A 27777-nucleotide genomic window follows, 5' to 3' on the forward strand; every position below is an offset into this window, starting at 1 on the left:
CATCTTCTCTCCTCTGCTAACTTCTTTATCTTTCCTAACCAGCCTTCCTCTTCTCCAGTTTCACCATCTGACACCCAGCAGGGATCATTGTGGAGTGAGACCTTCACGGCACTGTATATCAGATCTCTAAAGCTGCTCATCCTCCTGAAGTGTGTGTGTGTGAGTGTGTGTGTGTGTGTGTGTGTGAGAGAGAGAGAGAGAGAGAGAGAGAGAGAGAGAGAGAGAGAGAGAGAGACTACATCCCCAGTACTTTTTATTTTGAAACAGGGTCTTGCTAAGTTGCTAAATTACCCAGGCTGGGCTCCAGTTTGCCATTTTCTTGCCTCAGTCTCCCACCCAGAACTCTCTCAGCACAGCTAAGGGAAGGCACTTTTGCCTCGCTCTTCAGCACCCTCTTCGTTGTCCTGGGACTCAGTAGGTCTGCAATTCGAATACTGTGTATTCTATATACTTTTTTCCTTTTTCTCTGAGACAGGGAAGTTCAGGCTGGCCCTGTACTCACTGTAGCCTAGGCTGGCCTTGAACTCACAGCGATCCTCCTGCCTCAGCCTCCTGAATGCTGAGATATTAGGCATGTGCCTCTATATCTGACTCCATATACTGTAAATTGTTGCTTTCCCCCTTTCAAACTAAGCAGCTATTGCTCCCTGATCCTAGTTCTCTGTCTTAGGTTATTAGCTGTATTCATGACTTTGTCAGTATGGGGGCATTTTTTACTTCCCAATGCCAGTATTGGGGATGCTTTTCTTCTCTGTCTGACAAACTCCCTTGTTCTTCTTAAAAGAACTTTAGCCTCAGTTCACTGGGTCCTGGTTACAGAGAGGTGCACAGAATGTAGGGAACTTACATTCTAAGGCTGGGCAGGGTGGCACATGCCTGTAATCCCAGCACTCAGGAGGCTGAGGCAGGAAGAGTGCCTCAAGTTTGAGGCCAGCCTGGGCTACACAGTGAGTTCAAGGCCAGCCTGAACGGCACAGCAAGACCCTGTCTCAAGAATAAACAAAAAACAAAATCCCAAAGACTTACATTCTAGGGACTACTTAGTGATTTAGAAAGAACATGTCTCAAAAAAAAAAATTAAAAAGGGATGGAGAGGTAGCTAAGTGGGAAGACCCTCATTCAGTCTCTAGTCCTGGTGGGGCAGCTGCCCGGCAGGGACTGTGTCCAGCGTTTGTGGAGGGCAGGGAGGGAGAGGGAGCCGGGAATGAAGACTGATTCCACTCTCCTCCTCCTTCTGGTCCTTTGCCAGTGACTCCCCCTGGCAGGCCCAAGTGGAATCCAGCTGGAAGCAGAGAGCAAGGGACTGGAGGATCAGTCCCAGAAGTCAGCCTTCTGAGGCACCCAGCAGGGTGGAGAATGGCAGGCGGGGGTGTGGATCTGCAGGTACACTGGAACGAGCTCAGGCACCTACAGATGTGACGGGCTGAACTTGAAATGAGGCCTTCAGGGTGGACCCTACCTGATATGCCTGGTGTTCACATGAGAAGAGGGGATTAGGACCCAGACCTTCACTCACAGAGGAAAGTTCAGGCAAAGGCACGGAGAAAACAGCCATCTACAAGGCAAAGATGTCAACCTTGCAGACGCCTAGAGCTCAGACTTCCAGGCTCTGGAATTGTGAGAAAAGAACTTCTGTTATTTTATTCACCTGGTCTGTGATACTTTGTTACGGCCGCCCCAAGGGCCCTATTACAATCAAGCCACCATTCGGCCCGGCGTATCACTCATCAGTATGGTGCTGATGTCTCCGGACTCAGGACGGTCAGACAGGCACTCCAAGGTTTATGACAAGAATGGAGCCATCTGTGGGGCAGCATCAAAATGCTGCACACCCTGGTGGCAGAGTGGATTATGACACAGCAGCTGCAGTGATCCTGTAACAGCCATTGGAACTGTCGTTCACCAGCGCTTACTTTCAGCTTGAGTAGGTGGTCCCTACCCAAAACTACGGAAAGCCTCCTAAATGTCGATTCTTTCTGTCCTCAGCTCCCCAACAACTCGGGTGTGCACTTCCTGTGGCTCATAGGCTCCGACGGCTCCCAGTCAACCATGCTCCTGTAATCCGGAGGTCCCCCCACTCTGCCCACCGGCGTTCTGCTCTCTCAGTTGCAGAAGCATTAACTATGATGCCAGAAAGAGCAACCTCAACGGCTCAAAAGAGAGAAAAGTCCTGCCTTGCAATTTCTTCCACATTGAAGCTTTAGTTGGGTCTTTGGCTTCTCCTCCCTGCACTTCTAATTCTTCAGTAGCGACTGAACTCACTTTGGGGGGCAGGCCCTGGTGGGAGAAGAGGAGTGTGTCTGTGGTCTGTGCGGGCAGCTAGCCCTGGTTGAGACAGAATTAGCAAGCTGATAGGAGGCCTGGGAAGGCTATATTTAACTGGGAGCACGTTTGCGCTTCCCGAGGTCTTTTCACCCTCCCCAGCACCAGGGATCAAGAGTCAGAGCCGAACTTTTTCTTCTGTGTTCTGGAGGCGGCTGTGAAGCCCACTTCTCAGTTCAGCACTAGTCTCCGTTCACTGCTCCTCTGCTTCACGGGCCCGTTTTTCTGGGCCCTCTCTGCAGCCACTGTTAGGTGAGTCTAGGTAGCATTTTAGAGTCCTGAAAGGGGGGGTGGTGAGCTAGATCTTGTCTCAATCAGTTGCCTAGCAGACAAGTTACTTAACCTCCTGGGGCCTTGCTTTCTTATCAGTAATGAGCATGATAATAGCTAGTGAGCAGGCTGTGGATTCTGAGAGATAACACAAACAAGTAGTAACTGCTCATCAAACAGTCCTGCTTCCCCTGCTCAGGGGCCTCCCTTGGAATGGGAAGACTTTGGGAAGACTTCAGGCTTTTTTTCCTGACGACAAAGATAACGGACTCCCAAGGGATCTTCTGTGAGTCATTTAAAACATTCACTGGATTAAAAAAATCACAAAGCCGGTGGGTGGTGCACCCATCTAGTAATCCCAGCTACTTGGAAGGCTGAGGCTGTAGGATCCCAAGTTCCCCTCCAACAGGGGCAATTTATGGAGATCGAGTTTCCAAACAAGCTAACAAACACAAGGGGTGGAGGGGCTGAGATGTGGCCTGGAGGTAAAGTGTTTGCCCCGCACAGGGCAGTCCCTAGGGTTCACACCCCAGCACTGAACCGGATGGGGGAGGGGCTCAAATATGAATACAGCAAATACAAATGTTTTTGGAGACAGGGTCTGGCTATGTAATTCATACTGGCCTTGAACTCAGTAAGTAGGCCACAATGGGCTCATCGATACTCCTGCCTCAGCCTCTTGAGTTCTGGGATTACAGGCTTTCAGCACCATGCCCAGCAGAATACAATTTCTTTCTTTTTTTTTTTCTTTTAAGTTAAACTCCAAGACACACATAAAAGGAGAAAAAAATTTTCCATTCTCCCTTTACACCTCCCCACCCATATTCACAGGCTGGTGTGTCGTCCCACACAGTTTCTATCCTCAAACACGGGCACAAAGATGGAGGTTTGTTTTTATTTTTCCTCTGACAGGTTAGGAGCCCACTAAAGGCATTTTTGAAACTTCCCTTTTCATTTAGCCATAAGCTATAGATGTTAATCTAGGCAAATAGCTATGGATCTGGCTTCACTTTAATAGATGCACAGGGTTCCCTAGAATATATGAGTCATAATTTTCTAGTCACTTTCTGGTGGATTTTCTCCCATTACAAATAATGCTGCAATGACTGCTTCTGCACAAGTACCCTGATCACATTATGCTTTAGTTTCTATGTACTTCCCCTGAAGTATGACTGCTGAGCTACATCCCAGTACCCTATTTTTAACAGTTTAACGACGAGAATTATTTTCCCCGGATTTTGGAGTACTCTCTTCGGAATCTGCGTTTTTCGGACACTTTCACTTTTCAAGATCCAAGGAGCAGCGAGGCAGAGGCTTCTCCAGCCGAGGGCAGGCAGCAACTCTGTGACTGTGGACACGCCGGTGGCACTCCAGGGACCAAGGGCTCAGGTGGCGAGCGCTATACAGCCTGAAGTTCAGTGTGATTTGGGAATGTGCCCTTCCGTGCTCGTTTTCCTTCTTCGTAGCCTGTGACTGACCAAGATTAGGCTGAGTCCAGCCCTAGAACTACTGACTTCAAATCTCTGCCTCTATTATCCCATCAGTAAGCTGCGCCTCAGACCCGACCTACCCCCACAGAATTATCTTCGCGGGGCCCGACTTTCTGGAAAGGAGTTGGCTTCATAAAACTAGAAAGAGTAAAACAAGCACTATACTCAATCCTTCCCCTAGATAGGTCACTTACTACTTCTGCTTGGGTTTGGCGCACCCCCCCCCCTTTGGCTCGGCTATCGAATGCTCTTGTCTGAATCTGGCAAGAAGCCCCAGAGCGCGTCTGTTCGGCTTATCTTTTGCTTCTGCCTGACCCCGCCCGCCGGATGGGGCTGCGGTTTAAACGCGCGATCCTCGGCTCGGCGGGCAATTTATACTGACTTTACCTGCTTCCGGTTCCGGTTGCGGCTGATTGTCTTCTGTCCGGTGCGGGGCCATGGCTGGGAGCCGGCTGGAAACCGTGGGGAGCGTCTTCTCGCGGTGTGTGCTAGGAGTCGGGGTGGGCTGAGAGTGCCTCCCTCAGGAAGGGGTTCTCTGGGTCACGCTTTTCGTTGGGCGAGCTGGGCGAAGCCTCCTGCAGGTTCTAGCCGAGTGAGGCTGTCATGCTTTTCTGCCTCCGAGCAGTTGTGTTTGTCTGCGCCTCCTCACATTCATGTCACTTTAGCGAATGCACCCTCCACCCCCAGTTGGCCCTCTCGAGGAAGAGACTGATGGCCTTAACTCTAATGTCCTTGCATTTTCCATGACGGGACGTGGGAGGGGGTGCGCCCCAGAAGATAGAGGGGTCACCCCTGAGCGAGGTTAGGCTGGCGTGGGATGTGGCGGTGTGTTTCCTGGAGGTGGGGATCCTTCCTGCAGAAACCCCTAACCTGTCAGAGGGATCCTAACCTGTCATAAACAAAAACAAACCTCCATCTTTGTGTCTGTGTTTGAGGATAGAAACTGTGTGGGACGACACACCAGGCTGTGAATATGGGGGCGGGAGGCTGCGAAGGGAGAATGGAGAATTTTTTTCTCCTTTTATGTGTGTTTTGGAGTTTAACTTGTAAAAAAAAAAAAAAAAAGTATTCTGCTGAGCATGGTGCCGCAAGCCTGTAATCCCAGAACTCAGAACCCGTCCTCCTCGTGTTCATCGGACTGCACAGTCTTTGATGTACCAGGCTGTGCCAGCCAGATTCAGGGCTTGTGGCAACTGTTGCAATGCACTGACCTTGCTTCTGTTCCCTCTCTAAGGACTCGGGACCTGCTTCGGGTTGAGGTGTTGAAGAAGAAGCCCCTCTGGTTTGACATATATAAGGCCTTCCCGCCTCTGAGGGAGCCGGTCTTCCGAAGGCCCCGCTTGCGATATGGCAAAGCCAAAGCGCACATCCAGGATATCTTGTACCCCGAGGATCAGATTAGAGCGTGAGTGTGCAGCCCGTGTAGTCATCAGGACGCAACAGACTTGAGAAAGAAAGACGGTTTAAGTAGCAGCCTGGTAATCTGAAGCAGACCTTGATTCAGGGGCTTGCCTGGCGGAGACAGATGATCATGTATAGTAAGTGGGGCAATAGCAGTCCTTCCTAAGGTGAGAGGAAACAGAAGCTGTGAGAAGTGGAATGTGGAGCAGGTGTAGCTGCCTGTCTTTCACACATCTAAGTAGTGCAAGGCACTGTACTATTGGTAACCCTTTTTCAACACAGGAGACTGAGGGTGCTTAACTCCCTTTGGTTACACGGGAGGGTGGCTGGTTGGGAATGACATCTCTAATTTCAGACTTGTGTTGGTCATTGTGCCTCCTTCTCTGAGTGGAGAAGGGGGAACATGGTTTATGGCCTAGTAGTTGGGGTCTTTGAAGGCACTCAGACAGAAAGACCTTTCAAAAGTCCAAGGAATTTGAAATAATCATCACTAGAAATTTGAGGGATTGTGCTTGCATGCTTTACTTCTCTAGCATCTGTTTCTTCTTTTATTATAAAAGTAATACATGCTTATTGTGTAAAATTTAGAAACAAAGAAAAAGCATAAAGAAAGCACAAATCACCTGTAATCTCACCATCTAAAGACAGTAGTTTGAAGGAAGCCCTGTGACTTAGAACCTTGCACAAATTATCCTGTAAGCACAGTTTTCGTAGGATAAGATACAATAATAATACCTCATAGAATTGTAAAGGGGAAATAAGAAAATGCTTATAAAGATTTTAGTTCAGTGCCTGGCACAAAATAAACCTTCAATAAATATTAACCTGCAATCCCAGCTATTCAAGAGGCTGAGGAAGGAGGATCACTGACTTAGAACCTTGCACAAATTATCCTGTAAGCACAGTTTTCGTAGGATAAGATACAATAATAATACCTCATAGAATTGTAAAGGGGAAATAAGAAAATGCTTATAAAGATTTTAGTTCAGTGCCTGGCACAAAATAAACCTTCAATAAATATTAACCTGCAATCCCAGCTATTCAAGAGGCTGAGGAAGGAGGATCACAAGTTTGAGACTAACCTGGGAAACTCAGTCTCAAAATAAAATTTTTTTTTTTTTTTTTTGGTACCGGGGATTGAACTCGGGTCCTTGCGCTTGCAAGGCAGGCCACCAAACCGCTCAGCTAAATACCCGGTCCTCAAAATAAAATGTAAAAAAATGTCTGGAGATGTAGTTTTATGATACGGTGACCCTGGGTTTGATCTCCAGTACCACACACGATAACCATTATTGTTATTATCCTTTGGGTCTGTCTGTCTTTTCTATGCGTGTATACATCTACATACATATAAAATCAGTAATATATGATACAAATAATTTGTGTCCTTCTTAACATTGTGAACATTTTATCATGTTATTACACATTTTAAAATACATTAACCTGTTGTGAGTATTTTGTAATTTAATCATTGTCCTTGTATTGGTTATTTATGGTATTTATTATTAGCCAAAACAAATAAATAGTAGTTTTGAATATATACATATATCTTTCACTGTAACACTAATCATTCCCATAAGGTGGATTTCTACTGCTAGAATTGATTAGGTAAGACCTTGTGAACTTTTACCTGATATTTTTTAAAAAGTTGTCCTACTTTATTCTCTAGTTAGCAGTATCTGAGAGTTTTGTATCCTTGTCAACATTGATAGTTATTTAGATTTAGATTTTTTTCTGCTATAGTTTTAAGATAGTGTCTAGAGATTTTAATTTCTATTTCTTTGATTAGTAAGTTTCCCCATTTTCATGTTGCCATTTTAATTTTACTTTTTAAAAATCTGTTTTTTACCTATTTTAGTAATTATCAATAATAATTATAGAATTAAATGTTACATTGCAAACAATTCTACATTTGTAGAATTAAAGACATACATTGCAGACATTTTTCATATGTTATGTGCCATTGATAATGCTTTTTTTTTTTTCTTTTTTGGTACCAGGGATTGAACTCAGGACCTTGTGCTTTGCAAGGCAGGCGCAGGTACCCCTGAGCCAAATCCCTGGCCCGATAATGCTTTATTTAAATCTTTTTTTTTTAATGTATAGAAGTTGATTATTTCTACAGATGTTTTCTGTGGTGCCTCCTATATGCCAAACATGGTGCTGGTCATTAGGATATTTTATGTATTCAAATCTGCCACTTTTTTTTTTTTTTTGAGACATGGTCTTGATATGTAGTCAGGCTGGCCTTAAACTCACTATTCAGCCCAGGCTTGCCTCGAACTTGCTGTGATCCTCCTGCCTCAGCCTCTTGAGTGCTAGGATTATTGGTGTATACCACCATACCTTCTACCAACATATACTTTTAAATTTTGTAAGTTAAATTTTTTTATTTGTATTAGTACATGTTTGCAGTATATATAATACATGTATCTAACACATCTTAATTTTTTTTTTACCTCCTTCTCCCTTCCTGCTCCCTCCTTTCTTGGTCTCTTTCCCTTTTACAAAAGATCTATCTCCCTGTTTCCTATTATCTATCTCATATTTTACTCTTTATTTCTATTTTAGGTTTCTCATATAGAGAAACTATGCAATATTTAAGCTTGTATGTCTGATTTCAATTTTTTTCTTTTTGGAGGTCTTATTACCTTTAAATTTACATTATTCAGAAAGGTCTTTTTCAGTAATTCAAATATCTTTTCCTGAGTCACTTTCAAAGTGCAAATCAGGCGCTGAGACAAGTAGAAATGTTTATTCCTCAATCTCATTCCCTTCTTGCTTCTCCTTTTCCCTCAAACATGAATAACCTTCAAAAATATACCTCTAATGGTTTCCACCAACCTTGTTTAAAATGTCTTTAAATCTGTCTCTCTGTCTGTTTTTTGTGATACTGGGGCTTGAACACAGGCCCTTCACGCTGAGCTACATCCTTAGCCCTTTTTCTGTTTTTAATTTTGGCACAGTATCTCACTGAGTTACCAAATTGCCCACTGTGGGCTGGAACTTGTGGTCTTCAGTTGCCTCAGCCTCCCAAAGTGTTGAGATTATAGGCGTGTGCCACCGTGCTTGTTGTCCCTTCTGCTTTTTTCATAGTAAAGAACAGTGCAGCTATCACATTCCTAGATGTTGTTCTCTGCTGCCTCCCAGTGTTAGGCCACCCTTTCTGTATACTGAGTAATTGGTTATACTGCACCTGTTACGGTCTTAGAGTGTTTTAATTGCTGTGCATACCAGGCAGATGTCCTTATTCATACCTACATCGAACACTGCCGTGTGCACACTGTGTCTCACTCATCCTTGTCATGTCAGTGCTTAGCCCAGTGCTCGCTGTCTCTCCGGTGAAGACATTGCGGATGAATGAATGAACCACACAGCTAGCGGAGGGAGACATGAGAGAAAAACATTCCTTGATGTCAGGAGGATGGGGGGTCGAGGTTGGGGCTCTTTGGAGAACAACCATAAGTATTTTGTTAGTGCTCTGAAGCAACTTCAAGAATTATGGATTAGGAATCCCATCTGTGGCCAATTCAGCTTCCCTGTGTACACTGCTTAACTCTTTAAGTGTAAATCACTCACTGGGAATTTACTGACCAACCTTCCTCTCAAATACTTAGTTTTTATCGCCTAGATTTTGTATGGTTCTTGTTATTTTTAGTTTTTAATGTTAACACCAGTGCTTGTGCCTAATTGATGTGTTTCACTTGCAGTGCTGGGCCTTTTATATGCTAGGTATGGGCTCTACCACTGAGCTACATCCCCAGTCCTGATTATACCTAATTGAAATTATTTTTACACTATTCTTGGAGGCAAGAAAATGGAATTGATAGTCTTTATTATCTTTTAGGACTTTTTCTTTTTTCCATCTCAGTTCCTTAAGGTAGCAAAACAAGTATATCCTTTCTCTATGTGGAAATTCAGGGTAGGACGTTCGATCTCTGGAGAGATTGGTACCTTTTTGCGCAGTACTATTTTGTGTACCTGGCAGTCGGGATGCTCATTGTTTAATTTATACCTTAGCATCATTTGTGAAGCAAAATCAAAAGACAACCAAAAAAAAGAGAAAAAAAGTTTTGTAACAATGAATGACCAAGGACTGATGTTCTATTTATATGGCTGTATAGTTTGCTTTTAAACTGACAAGGAAAAGACCACTGCTTGTTTTTGGACTGTTATAACAAATTCCATAGACCTCAGCAAACAGAAATATACTTCTGTAAATAAAATAACTTTATAAACCTTATAGTTTTGGAGGTCAGAATATCTGGGACCAGACTGCCAGCATGGTCGGGTTCCTGTGAGAGCCCTGATGCAGAGAGGACCATCTTCTTGCTGCGTCCTCACATAGGGGAGAGCAGAGAGAGGAAGCAGGCCTTCTCCTGTCTTCTAAGCCCTCTGATCCTCCACGAGCTGCATCCCAGGCTCCCCGATGTCCCATCTCCAAACTATCTCCGTGGGGATCAGGGTTCCGACACAAGAATTTTAGGGGACACAAACAGTCAGTCCATGGCAACCACCAGACAGAAAAATGGGCAAAGAACCTGGGTAGCTCACAGAAAAGGAAAATCAGTTTGTTTTTTGCTTTGTTTTGTTTTGTTTTTCATCTCCAAACTATCTCCGTGGGGATCAGGGTTCCGACACAAGAATTTTAGGGGACACAAACAGTCAGTCCATGGCAACCACCAGACAGAAAAATGGGCAAAGAACCTGGGTAGCTCACAGAAAAGGAAAATCAGTTTGTTTTTTGCTTTGTTTTGTTTTGTTTTTTTGAGACAGGGTCTCATTGTGTAGTTGAGACTGATCTGGAACTCACTATGTAGCCCAGGCTGGTCTTGAACTCACAGTGGTCCTCCTGATTCAGCCTCCTGAGTGCTGGGATTACAGGTGTGCGACACCGCGCCCGGCCGGAAATTCAGTTTGCTTTTAAACTTTCAGAGTTAGCCAGTCTTTTTCATAAAAAAAGGCAAATTAAAACTACAGCGAGTTTTTGTTTCTTACCTATCAAATTGGCAAAGATCAAACAGTTGGAATATATAACTTGGTCAGAATGCAGGGAACTAGGCACTCAGACTTGGGTGAAGGTATACATTGGAGCAGTGGCTTTGGGAAGCATATTAGTGACTCGGAAGGCTTATTTACAGCTGCAGTCTTTTGATCCAGTAATCTCATTTCCTGAATGTGTTCCAGAGAGTTCTCTGCACAGCGCACAGATGCAGGTGATCCTTGTAGCAGTGTCTACAGCAGCAAAGTGCTAGAAATAGTCTGTGTGCGCCGATTCTCTTAAGAAATAAGTTTAACAGGCAAGGTGGAGGGAGGAAGAAATCATTAATGGGTGTTAAGACCTCCCTTGGGAACGTGAAAATGTTTGAAACTGGATGGAGTCCATAGTTACACAATTGTGATTGTACTAAGTATCACTCGGTGTCATTAAAAGGAGTTACTTAAAAATTATTTTTTTGTTTTTCTGTAGTCCAGACTGACTGTATAGCTCAGGCTGGTCCTAAACTTGTGATCCTCCTGCCTCAGCCACCTGAGTAGTGGGATGACAGAGGTGTACCAATGAGCCCAGCTCAAAAAGGGTTAAGTTTCTGATTTGTGAGCTTTACCTCAGTTTAAGAGAGAGGGTCAGGGATTTAGTGCAGTGGCTCTGTGCCTCTGTGCTTGCCTCACAAGCACGAGGTCCTGAGTTCTATCCCCAGGACTGCAAAAGAAAAAGAAAAAAATATATAGAGTACAATTTCTTATCTTTTAAAGATTAAAGAATGTGGGTGGGACTAGGAATGATAGATGCATATGTGCTTGCCTGCTGGTGGGTTATTTCTGGGCAGGTACACCAAAAACTGGTTAGTGTTACTTCCTTTGAGGGGAACTTGGGAAATGAGGCACAGAGGAAGAGGAAATGTGATTTTTGTATTGTTTGTATTTTCCAGGAAATTTTATTCTGCTTATGGATCTGGTCAAAAAGCTTTTGATCTATTCAATCCAAACTTCAAATCTACCTGTCAAAGGTAAGCCATTTTCAAGTCCCATCTTTCCCGCCAAGGATTTCACTGTCAGAATGAGAAGTTTTGTTGAATTCTACTTGAGAGACAGATGTAGCCATAGGAAACCTATTGAAGATGTGCTCGCTCCTAGGATGTCACATCTTGTCAGCCCTGATGTACAGTTTCTGAGATGTGGCTGCTTGAATTCCAGGTTTGTGGAAAAGTACGTTGAGCTGCAGAATCTTGGAGAAACAGATGAAGAGAAATTATTTGTGGAAACAGGAAAGGCTTTGTTGGCAGAAGGGGTCATTTTAAGACGAGTAGAAGTGAGGACTGTGAGTATTTTATTGTTAAAATTGTTTTTGTTGGGCTCTGGGTGTGGCTCAGTGGTAGAGCACTTGTCTCGCCTGTGTGAGGCCCTGGGTTTGATCCCCATGATGCACAAAAAGTCACCATTACAGTTGGTATTTCTCCCTACTTAGCAGAAGTAAAAGAGCAGCAGTTTGGTGTTCTTTCCCCAACACTGGCTCGTGTCCTTAAATCCCAGGTCAGGTCCTGCCCGAGCGAGTGTACTGGAATTGCAGTAGTCACTGCTATTTGGAACAAGTGAGCCGTCAGCAGGGCTCTCTCCAAAATACAGTTCCGTGGACATTTCCATTGTCGTGTTTACCATTCTCCATAAAAGAAATTGACAGGATATCAGTGCTACATTTTTCCTCAGTGGCAGAATGTACCTCGTTACATGGCCGCAGTTTTCGTTGAGTGACAACGGTGACATCCGTGTGACACGCTTCTGTCTGGTCTTTTAAGCAGCAGGAAGGTAGTCACGTGAATGCCAGACCCCAAGCTTCGTTGGACGGAAGCCAGCCCAAGGAAGAAAGCAGCCGGGACCAGCATGCGGAGGCACCCGGGGAGCAGTGGAAAGGTCTCCCCGCTCCCTGAAGGACTTGTGTGCTATGTAGCGGGCAGCCGCGCTGGAGGGAGGGAGCTGTTTGTAACAGTGGAGCTGTGTAAATGTCCTCCGACCTCCAAGGCCCGTGTTTGCCTCCTCTTAGCTCCCACTTCTGTGTTGTCAAACAGCTCAGTATCATGGTTCGCAAAAAGCGGTTCTGTGAACTTCTATTCTAGGATGTTACTAAATAAAGAATCTGTACTGCTAGTAAAGTAAATTTACTCTGAAATTGTAAATAACATGAAGAAAACCTTTAGCGAGACTGTTTGAATGGGACATTGAGCAGGCTGCTGGGCTGTGCGTGCTGGCTTGTGACGCGCTGCTTTTGTCCCATGCTTTGATCTTCTCTGGGGCCATCAGAATCTCCCTCGCACACATGGCCCGGGGCCGGCTGTGTCCGTCTGCGGGTGATCTTTACGCCTCTGCTCTGCAGTTACCAACGTCGCCCGAGAGGCCAAGCTGACCTGCGCTTTGCAGTGAGGACCCACTGCCGGTGATGGCTGGAGGCTCACGCTGGAGCTTAGTGTCATGGAGTGAGCGCATCAGACACAGCTATGCGCCCGGTGGGCTGCCCGGTAGAAACTGTTGAGAGAATGAATATACGGTTACAGGTCCAGACGGCATCCCTGGAGGTGACTGGGTCAGTGGGGCAGCCGGGGCGGCCGTTGCAGATGACTCCACGAACATCCTGTCTCTGCAGCTGTGCTCATCCTCCTCGCCAAGTGTCCGGTGCTCCTCACTTCCCGGTGTTGTAGTTAATAAATGACATCCTCCTCAGATTGTAGCTGAGATCGTATGTGTAGCCATGCTAAACTTCTCAGCTAACAGCAATAAGCTGCTGCTTCAGAAATTCCTTGTTTTCAAACTCACGAGATTCTTCTGTCCAAAGGTTCTTTCTGCTGGGCTGAAAGGTAGGGTCCACCTCTCACAGCCTGTCCCCCTCCCGAAGGTCTGTGAGTCCCCAAGGCGGAAGTAGCTCTCAGCCGTGCCACCTTCTGCTTCCTCTTCCGCCCGGCTTGTCACTTTATATCCCTTGTGTTTGGGGAACGCTTTGCTTTAGACGAGATTTCAAAGACATTAGTAGGAAGCCAGATGGCTGTAGTGACCCAAGCCTATATCCCCAGTGCTCAGGAAGCCGAGGCAGGAGGATCACTGAATTGGAGGCCAGCCTGAACTACAGACCAAGACCCTGTCTCAAACAACAAAACTAAAGACATCGGATACAAGCATCTGGCCAGACCTTGGGAAGAGGACCTATAAGCAGTCGTGATGATAAGCTCAGTTCTCCTCACCAGCAGTGTATGAGAATGGGCCTCAGGAGGAGGGGCAGGAAGAGCCTGTCTCAGCATGGGGAGGCAACTGCTGTCACACAGTGCTTCTCCAGGGTAAGCCTCAGTGATCAGAACACAGGGCAAGGTGTGATGTTTATGTGGGGAATTCAGAACCTTTCCCCTAGTTTGGGGAAAAGCCTTTAGCAGGCCCCTCTGGTGTTCTTGGGGAGAATGGACGTCTGACCTCATTCTTTTCTTTAAAAGGTTTAAAATTGACTAGGTGTGGTGGTGCACGTCTGTAATCCCAGCACTCAGAGGCTGAGAGAGGAGGAACTACAAGTCTGAGGCCAGCTTGGGCTACACAGTGAATTCAAGGCCAGCCTGAGTTTCATAGTGAGACCCTGTCTCAGAAAACACTGCCCCCAACAAAGCTTCAAATCAAGTTGGGAAGGTAAGAGTGACTTAAGAATAGCAAGATGAGTAAGAACCCTTTTGGACTGTGATTCAAATGTGTGGTACAGGTCCAGGGTGGGGGATCAGCGCCGAGCTACAGCAAGAGGAGCTGGCGGGGCGGGCGCGGCCGAGTGTGCACTCTGCTCTGCTAGAAGCACCCTCCCTGCCACTGTGGCCTTGGAAATGGCATCTGAAGGCCTGTTTCGGATGTGCCCTGTTGGAAGCTTTGCCACTGTTCAAATCGCATGTCCAGTCCCTGCTGACCCTGTTGACCTGTTGAAGAGTGTTCTTTCCCTACTAGAAGCATAACAAGGGTGCACATTCTCACTCTGTAGCCACTGAAGCATTAAACCGTCTTCAGCGCAGAACCTCCAGGGTTTTGCTGAGCTGAGACAGGAAAGCCCAAGTTGTGTCCAGGCCACTGTGAAGTTGGCGCAAGACAAGTCCGAAATCCGGGTGCTTCTGGGAACTCCAGTTTTCACTGGCACGGCCTTGTGAAGGGCCTCTTGCCCGGTAAAGTGACAGCGTTCTCCTCGCAGACTTCCATTTGGAGATGTGCCGGCTAGTAACATGGGACAGGGCAGTTAGTATCTTGAGAAGTCGTGGAAAACAGGTTTGAACACATAGGGTGGGGTCAGACAGCAACCACCTTGACAGCCACGCCTGCCAAGGAGTTTAGTTGTGACGGGGAAGTTTGCACGGGGAAGAGATGTATGGAAAGCAGCATCAACGGAGGATTTGCCCAGAAGTGATACCGAGAGTGGGGCTGGGGGTCTGGGCAGGGCAGGAGGGGAAAGGAGACAGGTATTCCAAGGTTACAAACCCGAACGAGGACCAGAAGCGTGGCTAGCAGCTGGGGAAGGGGGAAGTGCGCAGGGAAAAGAGCATCCCTTCTTGGAGGGGATTGTGACTCGGAGAGAGCAAGAACCCTTGAGACAGGGTGACCTTTGGAGCCCAGAGGAGGAATGAGCTTATCAAGGGGATGGAGAGGAACATGTCAGGCACTGGCCAGGGGAGCGAGTGCTCTTGGTTGAAGAGCAGAAAAATGAAAAAGCTAGCAAAAGAAACCAGCACCCCATCATCCTCAAATACTGAGGTTGCCTAAGCGGTGCTAGATTCACCAGAGTTTATAGGGTTTTGTCTTTGCTTCGGTGGGGTAGACCTGAGCCTTGATCGGTGTCTTTGAAAACTAGCTCAGTTCTCTGCAGTTTTGTGTAATAGTCGGCATTTTGCTGAAATGACACCTCTTTAGGTAAAGGGTGGTTTGCTACTTAAGAACATTCAAATGGGGAGGGGAAGGGGGGAAGGGGATGTAAAAAGAAATATGTGTCATGTACATGTACCGACTACCTGCAATGGATGTACTCATGATGTACCGCAAGCACCTGCTGATGCAATCTTTAAAATAAACACTAAAGTACTCAGCAGATTAAAAACAAACAGTGGCATTCAGGTGGGATGAAAACATTTTCCCCGAGTGCCCAGGGGTGACCTGTGTGCTGTGACTGAGCCTGACACCTGCCTTTGAGTCAGGTTGAGTCCCTGTGAGTTAGGGCAGGGGACCCCGGGGGTGCCGAGAGGGAAAGAACAGCCCGGAACCGCGCCGCCAGGGACAGGGAGAGGCGGGCGGAGTGAGCACGGGCAGGGCGTCCAAGGCTCTTTCTTCCCACTGTTCCTGAGCAGTGACTGTGGCTGTCAGGCATGCAGGGAAGCCTGGGCAGGTTCAGTGAGCGGCTTGGTTGCGGTCACCTTGGCTGGCAGAGGAAGGGCATCTGCCCTCCTGTGGAAAACACAAGAAATGGCTTCCCTATCACTCCTAGGGTAGCTCAGTGTGACCAGCGCGACTGCGATGAGGTGAGCCCGGCACTGAAGCCGTTTCTGTGGAGATTCTGAAGCAGACAAGTGGTTATTGCTGCAACACTGTAATGAGGAGGGTACTAGGGGAGGCGAAGGAGGCAGGAAGCAAGCGTTACCTACCCTAAAAATGTTGCCACTGTCCGCCACTGCCACTTCTACCTGGGAGGTGACAAAGGCAGTCTTTCGTTGAATTGCCCGTTGACAATAAAACTGCATCTCAAGTGTAGTTTTGCCCTTGATTGACACTTTTCCTGGACTGTAAAATAAACGTCAGTCATTTGACCTTCTAGTTGCCCAGTTCTTTTAATTAGAAGAGGTTCTAAGCAGCATCAGTGGTGGTCTATTTATTATTAATCAAGCATTTTCCTCTCGGCAGTTAGTGAAAGGTCAGTGGCTTCAATGGATGCTTTGTTTTTGGTGAGCAGTTTAAACAGAAAAAGATACACAATCAATCTCTGCCTCCTCCTGTTTGCTCACGGGTAGGATACTATTTTAATAGTCATAGTGGCATTTAGGATCACGGGTCTCGGACACATGCAAAAAAGTGCATGTGCATCCCTTGCTGCTGAGCATTTCTCCAAAAGTAAACATGAAGTTGGGATTATGGTTCATAATGAGCTATCGATTGTCTGGAAATGTCACCGCCGGGAAGCAGTCGGCTCCGGCACCACTAGGTGGCGCTGCGCTCTCGCGCTGTTTAAACCGCTCACAGTCCTTTCCTTGCCTCGGGGTACCCTACCTTTCAAGGTTGGCGAGTGTCCTTGTGAAATAGCGTTCAGGCTGAGATTTAGGAAACTAAAGTCCTGGGGTGCTACTGGGATGGAGTAGGGATGGGAGGGGACAGGCCACGGGGACAAATGAGAAAGGCCTGCGGGTGTCATGGGAACAGGGGAGGGCGCAGGGGCTGCATCGCGCCCCTGGAGACTCTGCCCGGAGCAGTGTCCCCGACCCTCCCGTCAAGGACAGCGACAGGTGGGGGTGTCGAACAGCAGAACAGCTCAGGCAGGAGGCAGGCAGGGCGGAGCCTAGGAAAAACCCCATGCCCGTCTGTTGCTTTGTCTGGTGACCTTAGGGAGTTGGTGGACAGCTTGAGCCCATCTACTCACGGGTGTGTGAGGGTCACAGGGCCCTGGGCCCCGTTCCTGTCTTTGCGGTCCCAGCCGGGCCGTCTGGGGCTCTGGGCCGCAGGATGGAGAGCGCCTGTGACCTGGGCGCGCAGAGGGCAATCATCTCTTTCCACCGGCCAGGCATCAGGACCCTCCGAGCCCTCTCCCTGCCTCAGGGCTCGCTTAGCAACTCCTTTAGCACACATAAATGCGCCAGTGAATAGTTTAGAAAATGAAAAGCAAAGAGAGCAAAGGAGATAAAAACATCTTGGGAACTTGTCCACTCTCGGAACTTTCCTAATGCTGGTAGGTTTCACTGAAAAGCTTGCTTTTGTTTAGCTATTTCTTAGAGTGTATGTGTGTGTGTAGAAATCAGTGTTTGTTGTCGCTGGGCATGGTGGCTCATGCCTGTAATCCCAGCACTCGGGAGGCTGAGGCAGGAGGATTGCTGTGAGTTCGACCCCAGCCTGGACTACATAGTGAGTTCCAGGTCAGTCTCAACTACATAGTGAGACCCTGTCTCAAAAAACGCCCCCCCCCAAAAAAAAGTCAGTGTTTGTTTTTGCAGTGCTGGGATTTGGAACCCGGGGCCTCATGCATACAGGGCAAGTGCTCTACCACTGAGATCCACTCCTAACCCTAGAAATTAGTTTCTTTTCTCTGTCTTTTCTTTTCCATAGTGAGTTCCAGGTCAGTCTCAACTACATAGTGAGACCCTGTCTCAAAAAACGCCCCCCCCCAAAAAAAAGTCAGTGTTTGTTTTTGCAGTGCTGGGATTTGGAACCCGGGGCCTCATGCATACAGGGCAAGTGCTCTACCACTGAGATCCACTCCTAACCCTAGAAATTAGTTTCTTTTCTCTGTCTTTTCTTTTCCCTCCCTCCCTCCCTCCTTTCCTTCCCTTTCTTCCTTTCCTCTTCGCTCCCCTCTATCCCTCCCCTCCTCTCCTCTCCCTTCTTTCTCTTTCTTTGGGACAGGATCTTGCTATGTAGCTAAGTCTGGAAGGTCCCTCCCTAGAGCCACAGCTGAAGAGAAGGGGGCAGCTTCTGAGACACCGATCTTGGGGCCTGGAGCCGGCCAGCAGTTGGGGTGGGAGCTGCTGGCCCTCCCCTAGGTCTGTCCTCCTGTGAGGGTGTGGGGCGGCCATGGGTGCCAGGGCTGAGTGGTGGGCAGAGTGGGGAGGCTCTTGAAGGCCCCTCTTCCTCTATTGCACCCTAGTTGGCCTGCAGGTGGCTGGAAAGCCACAGGAGCACAGTCGGGTACCACCCCGCTCTGGCTTCCTCTGGAGTCTTCGTCAAAAGAGCTGGGTTTGAATGCTAGTGCTGGCTAGTGTGTGCCAGGGACAAGTCACTTAACCATTTTAAGCCACACCAGCCCCACAGAATCTGGACCTAACAGATTGGGGGGGTCCTAGTGGGGGTTGAACCTAGGGAGTGCTGAGCTGCACCCCCAGCCCTTTTAAAATTTTTATTTTGAGACAAGGTCTTGCTGAGGTCCCCAGGCTGACCTCAGACTTGTGATCCTCGTGCCTCGGCCTCCTGTGGAATCGAACAGATTGTTGAAAGTGCATTTGTTGAGTGAACTGATGAACAAATGAGTGGCTTCTCATCTTTCCCACGGGGATGATAAAATCGGTACCAAATGTATTTTGGGGTGCAACGCCGGAACAAGACACCAGCTGTGACAGAACTTTGAAAACACTCCAGCCTTCAGCAGTTACACAGAATAAAGACACGAGGGAGGGAAATGCCGGGGCGCTGACAGTGATTTGCAGAGCCCTGGCCAGGGCTGACACCTACTACAGCAGTCTGCGGGGAGGAGCGCTGATGGTGAGTCCCTGCTCAGGCCGACACCTGGGTGCTCAGGGCTGTCTTCACTACGAGTCACCAGTGCCCAGCCGGCCACCTGAGGAGGTGGCCCTGTGGCTCGACATCCTCACAGCCCAGCCAGCCGCAGCTCCTCTGTCTGCCATGTATGCAGCATTGGCTCCTTGGGCTTCAGCCCACGAGGTGTGGAATTGGGGATAAGGGTCTTGCCTCGCCACCTCTCCTGACTGGGGTAGGGTTTCCACTGTCACAGTAGAGCCTGGGGACAGTCTCCAAGCCTCCCGGCTTCCCTGCCCAGCCACTTTCACAAGCCCCCCGAGGTCACAGCAAGAGGCAGCGGCCTCCACCCTCAGCAGTCCCAGTTTAAGGCCTGAGTGGTAGCGCTTGTCTTGAGCAGTCCGGCCCACCCGGAAGCCTCCCACTTGGGGTGTGGAGAAGAGAAGGGGACTCCGAGGCAGGGGCCGAGACCAGGCCGATGCGAGACGGGCTTCTTACAAGAGCCCATTTGAACACCTGCAGTCTAGGAAGTTTACATTTAGGAAAATCTCATCTGCAGGACCTAGGTCCTCTGAACCATCCGCCACTTATAATTCATATTAATGACAGGGAGATGACGGATGTTTATTGTTTGACTGGCTTACGCATTGCCAAACCCCAAAGGACCTCCCTGAAGATCTGAAGGATGCGAATGGACTTTATATTCATGTTGAAGAGAATAAAACTTTCAGGGTACGATCAAGATTTTTTTATGTATGAGAACCCAGTGACTCACAGGCAAAAACAAAACAAAATACAATGATGTGAACTAGGTGTACTGCTGTTTCTTAATGACATTTAAAAGTAGTTCCTTTGGCCCAGAGTGGTGGCCCATGCCTGTAATCTGAGCACTCAGGAGGCTGAGGCAGGAGGATTGCCACAAGTTCAAGGCCAGCCTGGGCTACATAGTGAGTTCAAGGTTCAAGGCCAGTCTGAACTTCATAGCAAGACCCTGTCTCAAAATACCAAAAAGAAAAAAAAAAAAGAAGAAATATTGTACAGCAACTGCAGACTTGGCCTTTTCCACCCAAGGGGGTCAACCAGCATCTCTGAAAACTATGAGTCTTTCTTCCACTAACACACACCATGCTCAGACCTAACAGCAAGGTAATTAACAGTTGTTCTCAAGTATTACCTGACACTCAGTCCCCCTTCTGATTCCTTGATTTCCTCTCAACCCTCAGAACAAATCCTCACTCTTTCCCACTGCGGCCCTGTTCCTATGCCAGCAGTTTTTAACCCTTTCTGTGCACAGAGCTCCTCGTGGTTGCCTTCACCAACCAATCATCTTGTGCCACCTTTCCTGCCCTACTAACTACAGTCAATCTGTTGGCTTCCCGCTAGGATGGATTTGGGTTTGTGGATTTTTTTCATTCTCCCTTCTTTCCAGCGTGGTGTGTTCTCATTTTAGTTCCTCTGTGTCCCACACTAAGACCGTTTTAGAACTGTGTGTGGCAGCCCATGCCTGCAATCCCAGCACACTGGGAGGCCGAGGCAGGAGGATCTCGAGGGTAAGCCCATCCTGGGCAATTTAGTGTCTTAGAGAGATCTTGTCTCAAAAAAAAAAAATAAATAAATAAATAAATAAGGTTGGAGATGTAGCTCTTATGAAGGCCTTGGGTTCAATCTCCAGTAGTGAGGGGAAGAAAACAGCTAAAATAAAAGACTGTTTTGGGCTGAACTGTATCCCCAAAAGACATACTGAAGTCCTAATTGCTTGTGCCTATGAATATGACCTTGTTTGGAAACGGTCTTTGCTGATACAACAAGTCGACCCAAGCCCTATTGGGGTGGGTGTCTTTACAGAGGGAAAGATTTGGAAGCAGACACACAGCAGAAGACAGGAACATGAAGACCAGCAGTGAGCCACAGAAGCTGGCAGAGGCAGGGCAGGACCTTCTCCAGAGCCACGCCCACATCACAACCCCATCAGAGAACTGCAGGAAAAGGAAGCCTGGGGAGAAACTAGGACTCGGGAGGGCAAGGATGGAGTGGAGAGACCTGAATTCAAATCCGACCTTTGCTGCTGGCTTCCAGAACTCTGGAATACATTTCTGTGGCAAGCCATTCAGTGTGGGGCAGTTTGTCATGGCAGCCCTGGGAGCAAACTTGGGTTCCCTCACATCTGGAGCCAGAGCCAGGGCCAGGAGTGTGTAAGGGGCCTGCCCGGGACCTGCCTGCCCCATGCCTGCTGCATGGCGCCTGTGCCCTCTGGAGATGCCCGGATGTGGGCAGTAGAGCAGGTCCTGCTCTGAGGCCGAGGCGGAGGCAGACAGTGCCAGATGCCAGAGACGGTGGTGTGGTGCTCACCTTGGGGTTTTTTCCTGAGGAATGTCACTACCCATTTCTCCTTCAGTGGAGATGCATGGGAGAAGTTTCTGTCACATCTTAGCTCAGGGCACCCTGTGCTGCATTGGAGCAACTGGAAAGCTCATTTTCAGGGCCTTAGTAAAGTTGGCTTGTTTCCCATCCACCTTTGGCTGTGAGGAAAAACAGCTAGATCTACAGCCATGGACAGGTCTGGTGTATATATGTTCTCAGGCATACAAAAATTACAATAAATGTCCACATGCTCGTAACCTGGCTTAAGCCATAAAATTTAACAACTACAAATGAGCCCTCTGTCTGTTCATCCTTGATCTTTTGTACCCTTTTCCTTACCCTTGTGGAAACATTACCTTTAGTATTTATCCTTCCCATTTATAAAATAACTTCTCTACAAATGTGCAACAATAGCAAACATAATGTTGTGCTGCATATATAAAAATTGGTTTCTATTACATGCATTCTTTGGTAATTTGATCGTTTCACGAAAGAGTTTTCCTTTGAAACTTGCCAGTGTTGTCATATGTAGTTCTAGCTAACCCGTTTTCACAGCTGTATAGTATTCTCGTGTACGACAGGACACATGTCTCTGTAGGGTTAAGAGCACAGTCCTGGGCCCAGACTCCCTTGGCTCAAACTCTGGTTCTGCCACTTCCTAGTTCTGTGACTTTAGATAAATTGCTTCACTCTTCTGTGCCTCAGTTTCTTCACTTATAAAATGGGGCTAATGGTGCCATGTACATCGTAAGATTGAGAAGACGGATTAATCCTCTTGCCTCCGCCTCTCAGAATGCTGGGATGACAGAGTGTAAGCTTTTAACCGCAGGGCTGTCTGTGGGCAGGCTCGGGCTGCACCTTTCACAGCAGCCCTGACCTTCTACGCAGCAAGCGCTTGAAGAAAATGCAGGTACTGAGCATGGGAGGTAAACGGGTGCCGCTGCAGGCGGGACCTCTCTGCTCTGGATTTATAGGACTTTCCTAAGGTCACGGCTCTTCATGTCTTAGCCCGTTGGCACGAGGCCCTCCCGCCACATAAACATTTGTCGAGGAAGGGAGAGCCCAGCGTGGGCCTGTGCTCTGACCCAGCCGGGTCAGGACAGCTGCTCGGCCGCGGTGCGTGGCTTCCTCCCTCGGCCACCACAGACTTATTGAACAATGCATTAGGAGCGCGCCCCACTCCGGTGATGTGTTATGGGTAAATCATTGCGGAGGCAGCTCACCGCGGTGATGCATGCGTGTAATCGACCATCAGAGCGAAGTCTTCGCCCGACACACGGGCTGGCTCAAAGGGTGGTGTCATTCAGGGAAGAATTAGCCCAGCGGCAGACCGGGCTTAATTACAGGATAAAAGGTTTGTGAATGATAGGCTGAGGTCTGCAGCACCAGCATTTTGATTCTTGATGTAAAAATATAATTGGGCTTCCTGAGAGAATTTTTGCTTATTTTCAAACAGCTTCTGCTTTATCGCAACAGCAGAACTCCGCGTGCACTACAGGGGGACGGTTTATGGTGTAGGGGGACCTCCAGGCCCCTCTTCAGTCAGAAGTATCGTCCTCCTTTCAATTTGTAGGTCACAGAATGAGTGAGGGGAGATAAAGTCCTGGAGGCCTGCGTTTCAGGCCTGCAGAATGATGTCCTCAGCAACTGCGCCATCGGACTGGAGTGATTTATCCCAGGCATCCTTAACCGAGGTTGTGGTTCTCCGCTCACGGACCAGAACTGTGAGCGGTGTGACCGAGGACATGGCCATCGTAGGGGTAGTGATGTTTTTGAACGCTTAACAGGTGCCTGACGTCGTGCTGAGGGCTTTCTGGGTATCATTTAACCTCATCTGCCCCGTGTGACAACGTACGAGGCAAACGTCCTTCTTCTTCTCATCTTGCACATGAGAAAACCAGCCAGGTGCTGGCCTTGTCTGCTGCACGGTTGTTTACTGGCAGAACCACGCACCTGACGTTGTGGGTGATTCTCAGCTGCTGTCCTTCCCACTCCAAGGCCCCCGTTCCCTCAAGGACCCTAAAGCACCGCTTGGGTGAACCACAGATCTCAGTAAGCACAGTTAAAGATGTATTTGTTGCAAAGTTAATTACTTTGTTTTAGGACCCATAAATCAAGCTTTAGGTAGCCCTCCGTGCCTATGTGTTTGGGGTCTCAAGTGTGATTGAAGTGATATTTGTTGAGAAGCTCGGAGGAAGAGACTTCTAGCAATGGCAGGCTACACTATCTGGACACAACTCTCCCTTAAAAGTGGCATAAAATACTTTTTTGAATTCTCCAGTTATATGATATGCTGACATGACAGTAAGAAATACCTGGGTAAAGGGGATGGGAGAACAGGAACAAGAGATGAGTGAATTGCAGAGGTCGCTGTGCTTTGAGGGTATGGACTGGTCTTGGCAGGAACCCCGGGGAACGGCTGCCAGCTGGGAGAGAAGGCAGGGACAGGAGAGGAGGACTTGTCATCAGGAGGACCAGGCGAGTCCAGTCACCCAGGTTGCCCAGGCCAGGAACTCTCAGGCCTTGGGCTTGGCATCAGTAGCCCCAGATTGGTTTGGTCCAGCACAGTATGGAAAGAGATCTTGTATGGGCAGGGATACTTTTACATCAAGCCTCATATTCCTATAAACAATTTTAAGAATATGGGACTATTATCGTCATAACCAGGCACACAAGGAAAGTGAACTCCATGAGTAAGAATCAGTGAGGACAGAGTAAAAGCAAATCTATAAAGACTTTAGACCTTGAAACCACTGGCTACTGACAATAAATGACTTCTTGCTTATTATGTTTAGCAAATATAAGCTTGAAAATATCTTTAGAGAACAGGAAACTAACTTCCTTTCCTTCCTCTATCCTTTCCTTTCCTTTCCTTTCCTTTCCTTTCCTTTCCTTTCCTTTCCTTTCCTTTCCTTTCTTTCTTTCTTCTTTCCTTTCCTTTTCTCCTTCTCCTTCTCTTTTTTTGTGTACTTGGGATTGAATTTAGGGCCTTCATACTGAGCTACATTCCCAGCTTCTTTTTTATTTTATATTTTGAGACAAGTCTTGCTAATTCACTAAACTGCTCAGGTTGGGCTTCAACTTGCAATCCTGCCTTAGCCTCTGAGTGCCCAGGTAGAAAAAAAAAATCTTTAAAAGTAATGATAGAACACATATACAGCACAGTATGTGCTGTACCTCCCATCTTACCTCCCTAGAGAAGAAATAGTTCTGGGCAGTGAAATCAGCATGGAAATCTCACTGGGGTCAATAGTAGGCAAACTGCACTAATGGTTGTCCTGTCCTCAATATGTTACTTGCCAACAAAGAAAGTCAAACTTAGGATTTCCTTTTGACTGGTTAGTGACTCTTTGAAAAATTATAATTTGAAGTATATTATTAATATGGGAGAAATGTCTTTAAACAAACTCAGTAAAAATTCTCATGGGTAGGGGATTTAGCTCAGTGGTACTGCCACCTGCCTTGCAAGCGCAAGGTCCTGAGTGTAACCCCTGGTACCAAAAAAAAAAAAAAAAAAAAAAAAAAAAAAACCTAAAAAAAAAAAAAAACAAAAAAAAACAAACCCTTAAAAACATATAATAAACTATATATTGTACCCTCGTCCTACAAAAAGGAGTGGGAGGGCCGGGGATTTAGCTCAGTGGTTCCACCACCTGCCTCACAAGCTCAAAGACCTGGATTCGATTCCTGGTACCAAAAAAGAAGACACAGCTGGAAATCCTTTGGATCCTGGAGCAAAGTATTGTAGTTACGAATATGGGCCCTACATCAGGCAGACTGGGGCCCAGCTGTGACTCTACACTTTGGAATCTTGGGCAAGTTCCTTAACTTCTGCAGGCCTTGGTTTGCTCCTCTGCTACATGAGGATGATGTAGCCCTGTCCCAGCTTCAAGGAGCAGATGAGCTCCTGGATGTTCAAAACGTAGCACTCTGTCAGCACAGGAGACCTGGCATTGAGACTTCAGCTCTTGGAACAACAGCTGGCATGACTTTATGTGCATGAAATTGGCATTTGCATTTCACTTACATTTAAATCCAGAAAGGCCTCATAAAAAGCAGCTGATTTCCTGCGTGTACCTAGTCAGAAAAAAACTCTTACTGTGGCAAGTTGATCAAATTTGGCTCCTGGGGACAGACTCAGAGCTACTGGGCTTGGGAAGTTACAGGGAGACTTTTGATAAAGAACCCACTTATTCTAGCCTCTGAAATCAAGGCCATCTCCTTGTGAAGGGTAGAAATCCAGGTGAGATAAGATGGATAATCCTGCATTGCAGAATTTATTAAAGGTGTCCAGATTAAAAATTGGGTTGTCTGTCAATCAGTCAGCCGGTTTTCTACATTTTTCTCTCGTTTCCTAAAAATACTTTTATACTACACTGAATCCCTTATGGACCTCATAAATGCTAATAGCCCTTCCCCAACATTTTAGAAGGACAAGCTTGGTCCTGTTACCAAGCAGAGGTCCCCAGGTTTGTCCTTGTCTTCCTGAAGGCTTTACTATTATTGTTTAAAATTCTCCCCTCTCATGTGGCTCCGAATGGGGATGAAGGGCACAGGAGAGGAAGAAGCCGAGTGTGGGACAGGTTGGAAAGAGCCAACCCGAAGGTCCCTGCAAGGCTCAACTGCTGAGTGAGCGGACTGCTGTGCAGCTCTTGGGACCCCTTGAGCCAAGGGACAGAGTGAGCATCATTTGGGTCCCTGATAGTGAGTCCTGAGGCTGGGCTCCCTGGAAACAGAGTTGCAGAGTTGAGAGCCGACGGCAGAACATGAATGAGAGTGCTCTTGGGAGATGTGTCCAGGGAGCAGGGGACTAAGAAAGACAGAAGGAGAGGCCGCCGGTTAATGAGCTTGGAGACCTCAGCTGATGCCACACGGCGCTCAGGAGCTGGGACAGCCTTGCAGAGCTGTCCTAAACTATGAGTTCTGGACTTTTGCATCCCCCCTCAGCCAGCTAGCCATCATCCATCTGTCTGCTATCTATCTATCCATCTATCTAGGGATTGAATCCTGGGCCTCTGCACTGAGCTACATCCCTGATCCTTTAAAATTATTATTATTTTTTTTATTTTGAGACAGGGTCTTCCTAAATTGTCCAGGCAGGACTCAAACTTGACATCCTTCTGCCTCAGCCTTCTAAAGTGCTGGGATTACAGGTGTGTGCCAACCACGCCCAGCTTCATCAGCTAGTCACTGACCAGCTGCACCACCCACTAGGAGAGGCGGTAGTCTGGGTAAAGCAGTTTCTTTCCATCGAGGAAGGAATCTCCAGTGGCTGACAGATGGCCATGCAGTGGACAGTTTCCACCTGGACCAGCCTTCCAGCTGCCCAGATCCACTGACTTCTCACTGTGAATTGGCCTCAGTCCGGATGGTATGGCCAGGACTGACATTGGTTTGATTTCCTGCGTTATGGGACAGAGTTCAGTCCCCGACGCTGCATGATCTCAAGCCTCTAGTTCATTGCGCCCCTGTGCACCACTTGCCCCAGGTCTTTCTTGCTCTCCAAGGACATCATTGCTGGTCTAAGAGGCTTGCTTGGAGGATGACCCGGACTGCCCTTCCTGGGGATACTAGTTCTCTGTGAGCCTTGGCTGTGGTCCTTGCCCAGTCATCATTAAACTGCACACAAGAAGGTCAAGAAGCACCCCAGAGGACCATCTGCATGCCAGGCACACTGGACCCTGCCTGCCCCGAGCGTCAGCAGGCCTGGCTTGCGTGGATGCACTGAGCTGACCCATCTGTGCACATAGCTGGGCCTTTTTCTTCTGTCATGGCCACAGGGGACCCACATGGAGCCATCGGTGTGAGCTGTGATGACCCTGCTATGTAACACTGGAGTTGGGCTACCTGTTTACGTGGCTTCCCTGTGCTGACCCAAATGCACCTCTTCCATCTCGTGAGGGACTTCTGCTGGGATTACCTGCCTGTGGGACTTAGAGGACTGGACCTGAGACAGGAACCACAGCAAGGGGACAGAAGGCAAATCAACTCTGGGCCTCACAATTTACCTGTTCAGAGCAAAAGCGTTACTGAGAAAAAAAAAAGTAAACTATAATAAGCCTTCTAACATCACTAGCTCTTATTTAACTTAAAGATCATTGATTTTGGAGGTTATATGAGCAACACACAAGCTTCTCTGTGGGTTACGATAATAGTCCAATCTTATTTTGCAGGAATTTTTTGCTAAAGGACTTGAGCCTATAAATGCCTGGTATATGACCAAAATGGCATAAAAGCCTTGACATCTCTGTTTTTATATTGTATCTGTTCCTTTTGCTGCCTTAATTCTTGGGGCAGATTCTACTTGGCTCTCCATGTAGACATGTTGATCATTAAAAAAAAAAAATGTTTCGTCTGATGATACAGGGTTCGCTTGGCCTGTTACCTGTTGTGGAGGTGTGTTTCATCTACTCCATCCCTGTGTTTCCTCAAGACCTCAAGCAATGAAGGGCCTACAGCCCAATCATAAGGTCAGTAGCGTTACATC

The 27777-nt window shown here is 47.5% G+C and overlaps 2 protein-coding genes across 7 annotated transcripts in view; both read left to right on the forward strand.

Annotated features, from left to right (window-relative positions):
• The first annotated feature begins 4439 nt into the window (after window positions 1-4439).
• Mrps23 (mitochondrial ribosomal protein S23) lies at window positions 4440-13934 on the forward strand. 2 transcript variants are annotated; one of them, XM_010620238.3, is made up of 5 exons: window positions 4440-4563; window positions 5317-5487; window positions 11414-11491; window positions 11679-11802; window positions 12281-13934. In XM_010620238.3, exons 1-5 carry the CDS (start codon window positions 4520-4522, stop codon window positions 12407-12409), a joined length of 546 nt encoding a protein of 181 aa, XP_010618540.1. In that variant the 5' UTR covers window positions 4440-4519; the 3' UTR covers window positions 12410-13934. The 2 variants fall into 2 exon arrangements, with proteins under 2 accessions (XP_010618540.1, XP_010618538.1); XM_010620236.3 differs by having other exon boundaries at window positions 4443-4563; window positions 12278-13932.
• A 111-nt stretch (window positions 13935-14045) lies between these two features.
• Window positions 14046-27777, forward strand: part of Ccdc182 (coiled-coil domain containing 182) — a 66321-nt gene continuing 52589 nt past the window's right edge. For 2 of the 5 annotated variants that reach the window (XM_033762952.1, XM_033762954.1), the window contains exon 1: window positions 27657-27760. The gene's annotated coding sequence lies outside the window, so the exon portion shown is untranslated. Of the gene's footprint in view, window positions 14142-16710; window positions 16748-17055; window positions 17413-27656; window positions 27761-27777 lie in introns of those variants that run through there. The other 3 variants (XM_033762956.1, XM_033762953.1, XM_033762955.1) reach the window with 3 other exon arrangements.

This window comes from Fukomys damarensis, unplaced genomic scaffold (genome assembly GCF_012274545.1).
Source record: "Fukomys damarensis isolate Sample0158 unplaced genomic scaffold, DMR_v1.0_HiC HiC_scaffold_13, whole genome shotgun sequence".
Taxonomy (NCBI): Eukaryota; Metazoa; Chordata; class Mammalia; order Rodentia; family Bathyergidae; genus Fukomys; species Fukomys damarensis.